The 14,210-nt window shown below is 35.4% G+C and overlaps 1 protein-coding gene across 5 annotated transcripts in view; it reads left to right on the plus strand.

Annotated features, from left to right (window-relative positions):
* The window catches only part of LOC134529312 (bestrophin-2-like), a 306,594-nt gene that overhangs the window by 155,565 nt on the left and 136,819 nt on the right, over window positions 1-14,210 (plus strand). For all 5 annotated transcript variants that reach the window (XM_063363240.1, XM_063363239.1, XM_063363243.1 and 2 more), the window contains one exon: window positions 4,479-4,645. In XM_063363240.1, coding sequence (XP_063219310.1) covers window positions 4,479-4,645 — 167 coding nt within the window. The remainder of the gene's footprint in view (window positions 1-4,478; window positions 4,646-14,210) is intronic.

A 14,210-nucleotide genomic window follows, 5' to 3' on the forward strand; every position in this document is an offset into this window, starting at 1 on the left:
GCCGGTTACATACAATGAGTCGAACCGGAATCGCTCGCGGACTTCATGGTCCTGCTAGATGGAAATACCTTAGTCGCAAAGTCATAGTACGCGGAATTGATGATTTATTCCAGGCGGACCTTGTTGAGATGATACCATATTCCCGATTGAATAAAGGTTTCAAGTACATGTTGACAGTCATCGATGTTTATAGCAAGTTCGCTTGGGCTAGACCTGTAAAATCAAAGACTGTAACTTAAGTAGCCAGGGCCATGAACAATATTTTGCGGGATGAACGTGTACCGTCGCACCTGCAAACGGACCTCGGGAAAGAATTCTTCACTGCAACCTTCAAGGCTTTGATGAAGAAGTATGGCATCAGACACTACTCTACATTTAGTAACGTCAAAGCCTCCGTTGTCGAAATGTTTAACAGAACTTTGCGTTCCAAGATGTGGTGACAGTTCACGGCTAACGGAAATAACAAGTGGCTTGACATCTTGTCGAAACTAATAAGCGAGTATAATTCCACAGTGCATTCTACCACGAAAATGAAGCCAAAGGACGTAATGGACAATCGCCTCCTTCGAACAAGGTTTTCCAACACGAAGAAGAAAGATCCACGAAAGCTTAAAGCTAACATCGGATACATTGTGCGAATCTCCAAGCAGAAAGGTATCTTCGAGAAAGGTTTCACTGCGAACTGGAGTCCTGAACTTTTTCATGTGACATGTTCGTGAATCAGAGCCTAGGACCTACTACCACGTATATTTAGACCACAAACCTATTCGTGGCGGCTTCTATGCCGAAAAGATTCAGTCTACGTTGTATCCTGATACGTACTTGGTGGAGAAGATTATGAAACGAAGAAATGGACGATCATACGTCAAATGGTGGTGCTTTCCACCTCGCTATAATTCGTGGATGGCAGATGCAGAAATCGAGAAATCCACAAGACTTTAGTAATTTGTCTGTGTTTTTTTGTACTTGGAGTAGTGTAGATTTTATGTAATAATTTGTTTTTTTGTTTTTTAAAAGAGCTTGCGGTGTTTTTATTTTCTCAAACCTATCACTTGTGGTATTTTTTGTATTAAATTTGTTTTGTATCGGCCAGGGATCGAACCAAGGACAGTAATAGAACAAATCAATCAGTATATAGATTACAAATTTATTTAATGAATTTTTAACTTTTTTATTAAAATGCGATAATAAATAAAGATTTTCAAAATGGCGGTCGTAACGGAAATTGATACAAGTGGTGACATAATTTAGAATGTCGCGTGTGACATAAGACATTTTTATTACTTTTTATTGAGAATTTTTTTAATATAATAATGAATTACTGGTTTACTCTCGCCGGAAATCGAACCGAGGACCGAAATCGTTTAAATAACTAAACATTTGAAGTAAGCAATTTTTAAATTTTTTTTTTTTTCGGAATTTATAGCATAAAAATTACACATTTTCAAGATGGCGACCGTAACGATAATTGCAACAGTTACGTCTTAATACAAGAAGGTGGTTCTGTCTCGAAAAAGTGATGATATTAATACTTCATATTAGAAAAAGTTACAAGTCTGAATATGCATGTTATTTTTACATATACCTTATTTAATTCTGTCTGGTAAATGTATCGATGGCCGTGCGGTTAAAGGCGTATGTTTTAACCTAGAGATCAGAGCTGCGATGGTTCGAATCACAGCGCTTCCAATGTATTTTGCATGAAAAATTAATTTAATATGTCGATAAGAACCGTAATAGCTATGGTAGGTAATGGAACATCGACCTTATGTGATGAGACAGCGACGCTGGCGCTCTCTAGGAACAAACAGCAGATACAAAGTCGACGGTATCCAAGATGGCGGCCTCCAGCGGAACAGAAAAAAATCAATATGGCGACGAGGAGAAAATTTCACCAAGAGTGAGTAGTGCGCTCGATTTAAAGATGGCGGATCGAAGATGGCGGATCCAATATGACCGCCGGAGTCAAGGTCAAAGGTAAAGGTCAAGGTCACAGGTCAAGGTCACGGTCATCCAAGATGGCCGCCGTGATGTCACAATCCAAGATGGCGGTCGGCACCATGCACCACCGCCTGGATACTGGCGCAGGAGGAACTTTTATATACTACTGTGAGTACAAATATTTGTTTCACAATAATACAAATCCCGTTTATTAATAACAATTAAAAACAAAATCAAAATGTTATACTTTTGGTGGAAATTATTCTTAGTACTTCTTGCGCAGTAAAAAATTTTAATCGGGTATCTTTGACTATTCATACTGTTAAAAATTTGCCTAACTTAGTATAGTTTCATCCTGTGAGCACTGTGATGACAATTACGACAACAAATAAGCTGAACAGCATTGTCTTTCATTGCAGGCAACATAATTTTGTGTAAACGTTTGTAGAAAAACTGGTCCACATTACATTAAACTAGCTAGTGTTAATCATGATTAGAAATGAATGGATCATAAATATATTTTGAATTGTTTTATAACCAATTATTCTTTACTTCCCAAATGTACCTATTGTTTACTAAATTTACCCCTTAAAATAACTACGTTACAGTTAACAAAGTGATTGCAAGAAATATACTCTGAGCAATATTATGGTTGGATAACATGGCTGCAATTACGTTCATGGTAATTATCAAGGGGAACAAATAGGACATATACACCCCATCTTGGTTTGAAAAGTCTTTAGTCAATAACGATTTTTTATTTTTATATTAAAAATTTGACTTCGTTAAAATATAGTTCATATTGGACTGAAATATCTGAAGTGGCTGATACAAATATTTTATCCCGTGTAGTCTCTGTAATTAAGTGTAATTAATTTTTGAAAATGATAGAACTATAACGAGGCTGTCACAAGATTATATTTTTATCTCATAAAAATCCCTTACAGTGCCAAATAAATCTCCCAGAAGAAAATAAATAACCCTGTTTTAATTGAGCACTCTTGGGGGATTATTTAAAAGGCATGGCTGACTATATATTGTATTAACGTACCTACTGTTTGGGCAATCTTTCTGCTCACAAATGGTAGGAAAAAACTGGATGAGATAAAACGATGACGAAGGCTGTATCAGACTAATGTAGGGATCTCACAGATCCTGTTTGAAACCACATAAGCAGGAAATCTCAATTGCCCAATGGTTTTAGTTTTACCAATGTCATCAAGGGGCTAGAAGTCTAGAAATAGTACCAGTTTCCTATCTTTAGACTTCTTCACGGACATATTTCCCCTGATGTTCCAGTAAACATTCTGTTCTCATTCTAATTTTCTTTTAAATAATATTTTTGGGGAGAACATCCACAATATTTCAATTACACTCAATAAATTGTTTTAATATTAATTAACCCCAAAATGCGATTTAGCGTGAATTTAATTGTAGTTAACGTATATGCATTAAAGACAATGATGCCAAAATTACTAATTTTTTGTGATAATTAAACAAAATTTGTTTAGGGACTCAAAAAATATATTGGCAAACTAAATTAAATTGTACTGATCAATAAAAAGCAGTGCTACGTCATTGGATAAAATTTAATATTCATTACCGACGTTGCAAGTTACATACGAAATTTGTTTTATCAGTGCCGAAGCAGATGGGGCATTTCTGCATAGACAAATTTAATGCCATCTGTTTTTCACTGCGGCAAACTTATAAATGACCACTATTCAGATGATTGTATAGTAATATTTACATTGAAGAAGCCCTAATGCGACAGTAGATTTTTTTACAAAATTACAAAAAAAAAAATTACATTTTATTTGGAAACAAAATGGAAACACTTTCATGTACATGTGTCTGTGTTTATGCGTAGCTAAGTGGGTGTACGAGTAGTCAGTAACAACCTCGCGTATTTTGTACCAAATTCAATAATATATTTGTATATAAAATCTATAAAATGGTCAATTTAAAATACGTAAATTTTATCAAAATTTGTTTACCAATGCTAGCCTGCAAACAGTTTCATTTGTTTATATTCTTCTTTAAGATCCTAAACTATAAACACATTTACTGATAATTTAAACCATCCGCCAATATTTGCTTAAGATATTTTTAAATTATTAAAATTGTTTTACGAAAATCTCTTCGTGAAAATGTATTTGTTTATTAAATTTGTCTAACATTAGTACTTCAAATAATATATAAATAACATATATAGTAATGTGTTCTCTTTAAAATGTTGATCAAATAGGTATGTACGGCTAATATATGCCCTAGATAACAAAATTTATAATCAGAAATAAAGCTGGGTTTGTGCTCATTGAATTTAATACATAAAAAAAATTAAAATTCTGAAAAAAAATATCTAATTCGAATCGCTGTAAAATATCAACCACTTCTTTTTGTAATTTCACATATTTTTATACTTTAATTATTTATTGATTACTGCATTTATTTAATTTTAAATTTGGCGCAATTCTGATATGTTATTATAAACTAGTAGTGCAGAAGTTTATAATAGGTTCCATTTTTTGTTGCAGGATTATGCATTCCATTGCCCTTTATGTAAATGGAAATGACGATCATGGCAGAATGGTACGTCGTACATTAGTGAGATACCTGAATCTCAGTCTGATACTGGTATTGCGATCAATAAGCTCTGCTGTGAAAAGACGATTTCCAACACTGGATCATCTTGTAGAATCAGGTAAGAGAGAATCTTACGGCTGAAAAAATTATATGGAATTTAAACATTGCGAAACAAAAATTTGTATTTTTTAAATTAGTGCAACAATAATTCCGTATATTTGATACCTATAAAGACTGATATAAGTAATTTAAGTATTGCAAAATAATTTTCTTGTGGTTTTGTTATCTTGAAAAATTCTATTGTTAATTGGTTATCAGACACAGATTTGGAAAATTGTTATAGTGTGTCAGAAAATGTTGACTAAATGTTACTTTTATTGAATTTTTTTACCACTCTGAAAGTTTAAATGTCAACACGTGAATTAAGGATTAGGAAGTCAATATTTTTTGCAGAAAGGTTCAGCCCCCATGACGTTATCAAAAAATTGTGTTCATTTTGCAGGGTATCGGGAAATATAAAGTGTTCACTATTACATGTTTTATCGTGCAGTGTATATTAATAATAATTTCTGCTTTTTAGGCATAGTTAACGTTACATTGCTTGTGAACCTGATTTAAATAATATTTTTTTTTTTCCACAGGAATCTTGAATGAAACACTTATTTCATCGAAGTAATAAATTTGACTTTTGCAAAAAAAAAATATTTATAAATTACAATATTTAATACATTTTATATTATTGCCCATTATAATTGTGGATCTTTTCTGCAGGATTAATTTGTGCACAGATAATCCTTGATATTTATTATCCACTCCAAATTAATTTCAGTAAGGGCAACATGAATTTCTTTAATATATTCTACACCTTTTAATATCATGTTATGTCGAGATATTTCAACGTATTTTTCTGAAGGGAAAAAAAAACACGTAAACACAATTAATTTCATTGAATATTTTACATATTCCTTTGATGTTACCATAAATTAAAAGTTTTTTTTTGCCTTTAGAAAATTTTTGAAGTTATTATTTGTGGGGTCATTTAGGGCTCTAGAAGTTTTAACAACTATGATTAGAATTTATTTAAGTAAACGCTGTGCTGGAAACAAAACTGTCTTAACATTTTATTTGGAGTATCTTGTTAAATGATGTTTTTAGTTTAAAATATGTATATGTTTTGAATGGAATGTTGATAAAACATTGGAATTATTTTTCAAAATAAAAAAAATTATAAATTGTGTACTTGTCATAATAGTCTATGCATTCCAATCTTATTTTTGAGTTTATAGCCACCCCATATAATTTGGACCCAATAAAAATTAGTAAAAATGTTTTTTATGGTTCAGTCGTTTTAACATGTCGAGGCACATTTACTTGAAGCGTGAAGGGGCGTGTGCAGATCTTTGCAAATTGTTCCTTTATTTAAAATCTACTAACCATTCTGCGGTCGAGTGTGGTATTTAAGAAACATCATTTATGTACCTTTGAGTGCAAGTTTCTTAGATGTTCGCAAAATGGTATTCACACCAGTGTAAAAATGGCTAAAACTAGTAGATTCAAAGTTTTTGACGTGACAACGTCTAATAAATCGATGAACGCCGGCTGCACGCACGAAAAAGTGTCCCGTAACGCACATTGTCCCACTACAACGTGTCCTGTTACGCTCATTGTACGCTTGCGCCGCATCTCTCTTCCACTCGATTGGAACAACCATCGATTTGTCTTTTCAATTATGTTTTCGTCGTTTGAATTATTAATATCATGTAGTTTAACGATCGTCCACCGATTTTCAGCACAATCGGTACGGTTATTTAAAAGTAATGTTGAATTTTCAAATTCATGTTTGTATGAACAATGGTGTTTTACAGTTACACATAATAATTCAAATTACACCCGGGATCTTTTGCACAATGTTTTAAAAAATATTGTAACACATTATAAATAAGTTTGGTGTATTTGGGATACGTATTTGTTATAAAATCGTATTATAAAATCGAAATAATAGTATTCCCCTACGGTGCTGCTATCTACTATGACGGACGCGAACCGAACGAATCGCGCTATCTATCCGCTTCCGTGGCAACCAGGCACTCGTTAATACATATTTTCCTTTGTTTATCGCTAGGGGCGTTATTATTAATGAATTATAAATAAAATTTCGTGCCCGGGGCCACAATTGCATATCATTTTGAACACTGGAAGACATAAAAATGTAAAATATTCTCGACGAATTTTAATCTGTGGTTTTCATTGCTTATTACAACAACAATTTCGGCAATAAAGGTTAATTATTCTTGCATTTTAAAAATATGATTACTAGTATAATTTCAAGTATTTATTCTTTTATTATTAAAAAAACTACCATCTGTCGGCGAGTGCAGTAATAATAGGTTATGTTACAATTGACTAAAGAATTATGGTGATTCATATAATTGATGATAGATATTTGATTACATTTTATTTATATGAAAACTTGTTCATAATTATATTTAAACTTTATAGTAAACGCCAGTTTTTAAATTAAATTACAAGTCATCTACGTGAACTGTTTCGTCGACTGTTTATAAAGTGAAGTGAAAAGTTAATGTTGTTTTCATTGCTTATTACAACAACAATTTCGACAATAAAGGTTAATTATTCTTGCATTTTAAAAATCTGATTACTAGTTAACTAGTATAATTTCAAGTATTTATTCTTTTATTATTGAAATAAAAATGATTCAATTTTATTTATAACAGTATGAAATCATTTCATCAATGTTTTGTTATGACGTTGTCACGTTAAACTATCGTCCGTAAACCGACTTTACAGACAACCAATTTTTTAATAATAAAAGAATAAATACTTGAAATTATACTAGTAATCAGATTTTTTATTTAATTTTTGATACTTAAACAGATTTGATTTTAATTGGAGTACATCGGATTGTGTCAGGTGTCACTTGTTAATGTTTTATTAAATTTTTTAAAAATCTAAAATTCTATGGTTTATTTATTAGATTTCCTTTTTATAGTGTTTATTTGATACATGTTGTAATTTTATTTAATTATATATTTTAATTTATTAAATTTGATATTTAGTTTAAAATCTGGTAAATTTTCTCAGAGACCTGTCAGGTTGATAACATAAAAGAGTTATTGCACAAAAAACTATAAATTTTAGAAACTTTTTTAAATTTTATTTTAATTTTAAGTGCTATTTATTGGATAAGTTTTGTTTTTTAAATATTTTATTTTAAGTGCATCTTAAAATAGACTTCTCGGGCGGGCATACAATTATTTAGTGTGTGGTTAAGACACTAAAACAGTGAGTAACGTTCTGGCGCGCGAACAGCGCGTGGTGGACGTGTACCACGGCAGCGAAAGGCAGGCCGGCCGGGCGCGGAGGAGGTCAGAGGTCGCGCGCGGAGCTGCCGTGAAAAAATTACGTGAATGGGACGGGCCTAAAATTGACAAGGGATTTACTGGGATCTGGAGTGCTTTAAAGTGTTTATGGCAGAAAACAAAATTGTAAATTTACGAGTGCACAAAGCATTATTCGAACGGGTGTGCTACATGACGTGGCGATTTTACGAATCGTAAGCTTGCTTGTAACAGCTGCGGTTTTCGTCGGTCGTGACTTGTTGTTAAGTCATGCTCCGAGATTCGCTACTGTTTGCCAGGCAAGGCATTGCCAGACACATCTGCAGTTAAAATTGCGTGGAGCAATTTAACGAACCATTTTGATAGATCACGACCCTCTCCTATTGTACCTTTTCTTTAATTTGCCTAGCAGCAAACATTTTGAACATGTGTTTTTGTAGCCCAAACCAATAAAGTAAAGATAGAATTTTTTTTGAACAACAAAAATGTTACATCGTATAAATGTTGAGAAACACAATATATAGGCCTAGTATAGAATATTTTCATGTTTTATATAACTTCTACATTTTGATGTTTATTTATTTATTTTTTGTTTAGAAGTTTGTATAATAACAAATAGCATGCTGCCCTTTTCTTGGAGCGCCGTGCACAGCCATTTTGTGATTTATTTCGATCGTAATTTATATAGTTTTTTTTATATTTAATTTTAGTTTTTAGTTTGGTATATTTAAGTTGTAACATATTTAAGGCTGAACCCAACTACGAGCCATGCAGTGATGAGAGGGTGTATGTATTGGTTTTTATTTGGAGTTTTTCTCGCATTAAAAATGTCAGCAAGTTAATAAAAAAAAATTATGTATGCCAGATAATACATACTAACTACAAGGTAATCCTTAATTGTGTTGATACTTTTATGCTATTGCTTTTTTTGGGCTCTCGACCTTTAGTAATATGAGCAGCTATGATAAATGTGGCCAGTTGAAAATAATTTCTTAAATTAATTTTATCTGGAATGTTATTTATGCTGCATTTGAATCTAACTGCTCCTAGCAAGTCATAGGGATTGCAACTCCCCTTTGTCACCATAAGGGGGAGTGACAGGATTTAATATTTGAATCATTATTTCAAATCAACTAAATTATTACCATCCATCCCATGGGAAGAAAATTTTATTCATAAATTATTTTTATTATAATTGAAACAAAGACTTATATTGTAAATTTTTGAGAAAAAAAACACGTGCTCATTATTATACACAAATCATCTTTTTCGTAAATAACAACTATAACATATGTCGGCAAATCATGATAATTGATTAGATGGAGGGATGTGGGTAGGACACTGGACGTACTTCAGAGGATCAGGTATCAAATATCGATCCGGCATTCTTGATTTAGTTCTTCCAATGTTTCCTGGAATCAATTCAGCTAAAAGCTAAGACAGTCTTTAGACCATGGCTGATTTCTCCCCCAAAGTACCTGTACTTAGTAGTTGTGTGTTACCATCTATAATGACCTCGCTCAAAGGGAGACATTAAGAACAAATAAATTAATAAAAAATACATAAATTTTCACTGCTGTTGTGAATTATTATGAGAAGTGGGAGCGGGCTGGTTCTGGACCACACAATATGCCAGTATAAACTCATTAATCATTATTTATGGCCCCCACCCCAACTATCCCTTATCAATTAAAAATTCATTAATTGTGCATGTGTCCAATCACCACACTCCTTCTGCCCCTTGATTCAGCAACACCTGCATTACAACCCCCAATAGCCTCGCATCTATCACATAGTGTTAATTAAAAATCCAATTAATCTTTATTAAGTGTTTATGACTCATCACTCTCAATCATACCCAAGAGGTGTATGTGCCCCTTTTTCTTCTCTTTATGACTCGCCAAGACTCATCCCCTCCCCTGTTAAGTATTGATTATTTTCTTGAACTAATGTCTTGAGGAGTGGTTATTGATGGGCGGGATGCTCCCTCTCTCTCAGCTACCATATTTGTACTGGTGTCTGCAGGTATGCAGTACTGCAAGCAATAATGACATCACAGTTAGTTCCAGTAGTGGTTGTTGGAGAGTGCCACCTTCGTCGATCGTTATTTATTTTTATATATTTCTACTAAAGTGTTTAAAATAGAGGGAATTTAAGCAACGAAAGCTGTAATTATCTCTTGGTCACGAGGAAACTGTGTTTTCCACCACAATACCACAGTCATGGATGATAATGAATTTTTTTAAATAAGATATGCATTATGCATGGGGGTCAAGATCTTAATGGACATCTTAGCTACGAAATTATAAATTAAAATTGAAGGAGGGGTGATGGTGGCCATTAGAGCTGAGGTCTTGTGAGATAAAATGTAATGGTGGCCATCTTAGGCCAACATTATGGCCAGTGTCACAGACATACCTGAAGGATGCATGTAGGCTACCACTGTGTCTGGCATCTCATGTCCAATGTCTTGAAGAAAGCTGTCCCATGTGATTGACATTGGTTATGGCTTGTTTGAAAGGTATGCCAAGTATTGAAAAAGAAGGAATGTGGTGTGGAGACATTTGGCCTAAATGCTTGTAACCGTGGTGCTGTGCTCAAAACAAAACCATAATTATTGATAATAAATGTCCGGCGGAAGCGTCAGGCTAATTATCTAAAAGAACTTGCCAGAGGGGCACAGCCCACTTACAAACACAATTTAAAATTAACCTCCCTGACAGTAGGAAAGGTTACGTGGATTGTGGTTTCAAGTAGCAGCAAATGAAAACACTCGTATGGTTTGGTTTCATTAGAGGCTTTTACTGTTGATTAGTAGTTTAGTATCTTGTCATTGATAGGTTTCTTACATTAGAAAATATCTTACGGCATTACAGCCATTACAAACAAAACTGCTAACAATGTCAGATTCTTATTTTTGATACATTACATTGAGTAACTAACGAATAAAAGAAAGAAGAAAGAGGGGCCGGGGGGGGGGGGGGGGGGAACACCATTTCATACTATGCTATGTTCAACTGTTTAGGAACATTGAGCTCGCAGGCTCATCAAACAAATATATGTGTTTAAAATACAATATTTTATAATAATATGGAAAACGTCCTAAAACTGGCGGAGTTATAAACTGTTCTTCACTTCTTTTTGAGGGGTGCCGAAAGATGGAGGGAGACTCCGTTATAGAGGTTCACGAGTTACAGGTTGAGGTGCAAAATGTGGCGCCGGAACTGGGCCGCCATCTTGAACTGGTCTGGGGTCCTTGAAGTACTCTGGGATTCTGGAACCCTCTGGGATTCTGGAACCCTGCCTGTAACCAATAATCCACCTGGATTAGCTTGGTTAGCAGGCAGTTTATGACGGGCGAAGTTAAGCCCAAAAAAAAGGCAACCTAACAGGTTTGTGTGGGACGAAGTGCAGCTTACCTTAGCTGGCAGGGTGAAGTAGATAGTGGCTGTCCCTGGGGGTGATCCGGGGATGCGCGGCACGGGAGCTCGCGGTAGCCATAGAAGAAATAGTTATGGCGAAAACCAAAGAAAACTAAAGTTAAACTTGACTATTTGGGCAGCTACTAAGAAAAACTAAAAAAAAATCTAGGCGACATGGCCTGGCTCAGAAGCAACTACATTATTGCCGAAAGCGGATCACGATAGCTGCTGGTCGTTACTGCGACTTGTTGCAAAGATGCGCGCTGGACGAGAGCTGCCCTCAAAATCCCTGAAAATGGCGCCGGGACGCTAACTTAAACTTTAGTCCCGTCGTCTGTTCCTCTGGAGGAGGGGATCGGGAACCCCGAAGTGCTCCGAAGGGCTCCGAAAGAAAAAAAAAAGGGCTCCAGCGACCTATCGACTGAGTGTGAGGTCGACTGTTTCTCCTGGAGGGGATAGGGTGGTCAGTAGTGTGCTCTCGCTCTCAGCTGGTTCGTCCTTTCGTCGATAGATGGTGTAGGCATGCAGGTCGGAGTCTCGCAGAGACCATCGCGGCACTTGATGGCCGCCATTTTGCAAGTGGGGGGGGGGATTTTGGCCTTGAGAGGGGACATTGCCGCGGCTGGCCGATGACCGCTGTGGACCAGGATGGGGTGGGGGGTATGTCCGGTGAATGACCTGCCCTGGGAGAATTCGCCGGCCAGACGTCGGGACGTGCGGCGGAACTTGAAAAAAGGACACCAAAACGTGTTAGAGACCGCAAACTTCAGCACACCTCCGAGAAGGGGTGGGGGTGACCATGGGAAGCTTAGGGCGGCTACTTTCGTCACGCGTAGCGCTAAACTCGTGACGAAACGCGACGGCCAGTGGATACCGTTGCTGATGATAGTCCTGTAGTCGGCTAGACCCAGCAAATTTGGTGGGAAACGGTGGTGAGAGCACTATGCTGCTCAACAAGGTAACCTGCCGGTACACTTGACCGAACAAGTTTGGATGGGGCGAAAGCGTAAAATTAAAGTTATAAAAAAATTTAAAATTTTGTAAAACCAAAAAAATAAAAAAAATCGTGCCTAAAGTAGCACTGATTCGGCACATACTCCCCCGCTTGAATGCGGAGCATATAGGGAAAAAAATAAACTTACACTTCTTAGTAAAACTAGTACCAGGTTCGCCTGTATCTTACTACTTATAAAAAAAATATTTTGATAAAATGGAAGGTGTATATAATTATTTAAATTACCCTTAACGGTGAATGATGTCATGAGGAAAGTTGATCTCAGATGTTGGGAATGGTGTCACGTGACAAAAACTCTAAATATGGGCTCTGTGAGGCGGGCCTAAAACACTGGGCCGGAACCGGAACTTGGTCATTCGGGTGCCAGTTATGAAGGTGGGGATTTGTGTACCCCTGAAAATAATGAAAGTGGGCATGTAAACCCCTGTACAATAGTCTTTCCATAAGAAGCCGAAGGCATTGGGACTTAGCCCTGCACAGTCAGGCGATGGAGAAGACAGTCAAATTTGCTGCTTGCCCGAAGGCGAAACAGAGCCTCAGTCCCGGAGTGACACAGGACCTAAGGGTGGAATTCCCTTGGTGGAATTTTAAATGATTGGGGATGAAAAACCTCAACAGATCAACAATCCGTAGGAAAGAATGAATTTAAAAATATTAAATATTCGACAAATTAAGAAATTTCAGCGCATACCACTCTGATGTTTATTATTATTAACTTATATTTATTATTTAAAGTATTCTGAAAAAAAACGACAAATTAACGACTCTTCGCACTCAAATTTAAATTATTTAAAGAAATGTAAAATTCAATAAACCAACAATTATAAATCAAAAAGGGATAAATTATAATGGAGCGGTTAGATCTTCCATGACTGCTGATAGACTTCGCACTGCCTGAGAGGGGGTTTGAACATAGGCCGTCCAAAGATGAGTGGTGGGAATGTAACCCAAAGAACACTCGAAAATGGTCATGAGATATTTCACTCAGAGGACCTTGGTCATGGCTCGTTGGCTCAGAGGACCCTAACTTTTGCGCCGCTCGTTGGCTAGCTTGACCTAGCTCCTATTTTAGAAAAACACATAAAAGAAACCAGTTTGCCGTCTGGAAGTCACGTCGCTCTTACTTAAATAAACAATCTCATCGATAACGATGTAAAAGAAATCCAACTTTGGGGTAGAATGCAAAAGAAAAAAGAAAAATGGCTAGATGTGACAGCTTCAGTGCTCAGACTCTATGTACGTCACTGTACATCACATTTACGTGCAAGGGAAAATAAAGAAATAAACATGTACAAGTATTAACGCAAAATCAGTACAAAAAAACACTACAAACATATTCTTGCTTACTTTACGAATTATGGTTATTAAAAAAAAGGAACGTAATCAGAAATTAAATATATGAAATCGTGGAACAAGATTCATGAAGATTCAAAAAATATCAGAGAGGTATTTCTGAGCAAAAAAAAAATTAAAACTATTTACGTCAAATAGCTTGTTAAAGACTGAACTTACGTATGTAAAAATTAAAAATTAAAATATCTTAAATTACCTAGCTTGTGCTAGCCTAGAAACGGGATGCTCAAACATACCCAAATTAATTAAGTGGACCTTTCGTTGGGGGTTGAAAGTATTTCACCCTTCTCGGTGATTACCATAAATATTAAAATGAGACTAGTTACCTCGTAGCTGCTTAATTTAGGGGGAATACGTATTTTAATATGATTGATTTTATTATTATTAATGAGCAAAAAAGGATGCCTGTTGCCCTACTACTTGTAATAAAGCAGAATTAATTCCATGTCCTTTGACTGTAACACTTTATGAGTAAAACACAAGGTTTATAATTAAATAGGGTCCATTTAAACTTGGTTGAATTATTTAAAAATA

This window comes from Bacillus rossius, chromosome 2, assembly GCF_032445375.1.
Source record: "Bacillus rossius redtenbacheri isolate Brsri chromosome 2, Brsri_v3, whole genome shotgun sequence".
Taxonomy (NCBI): Eukaryota; Metazoa; Arthropoda; class Insecta; order Phasmatodea; family Bacillidae; genus Bacillus; species Bacillus rossius.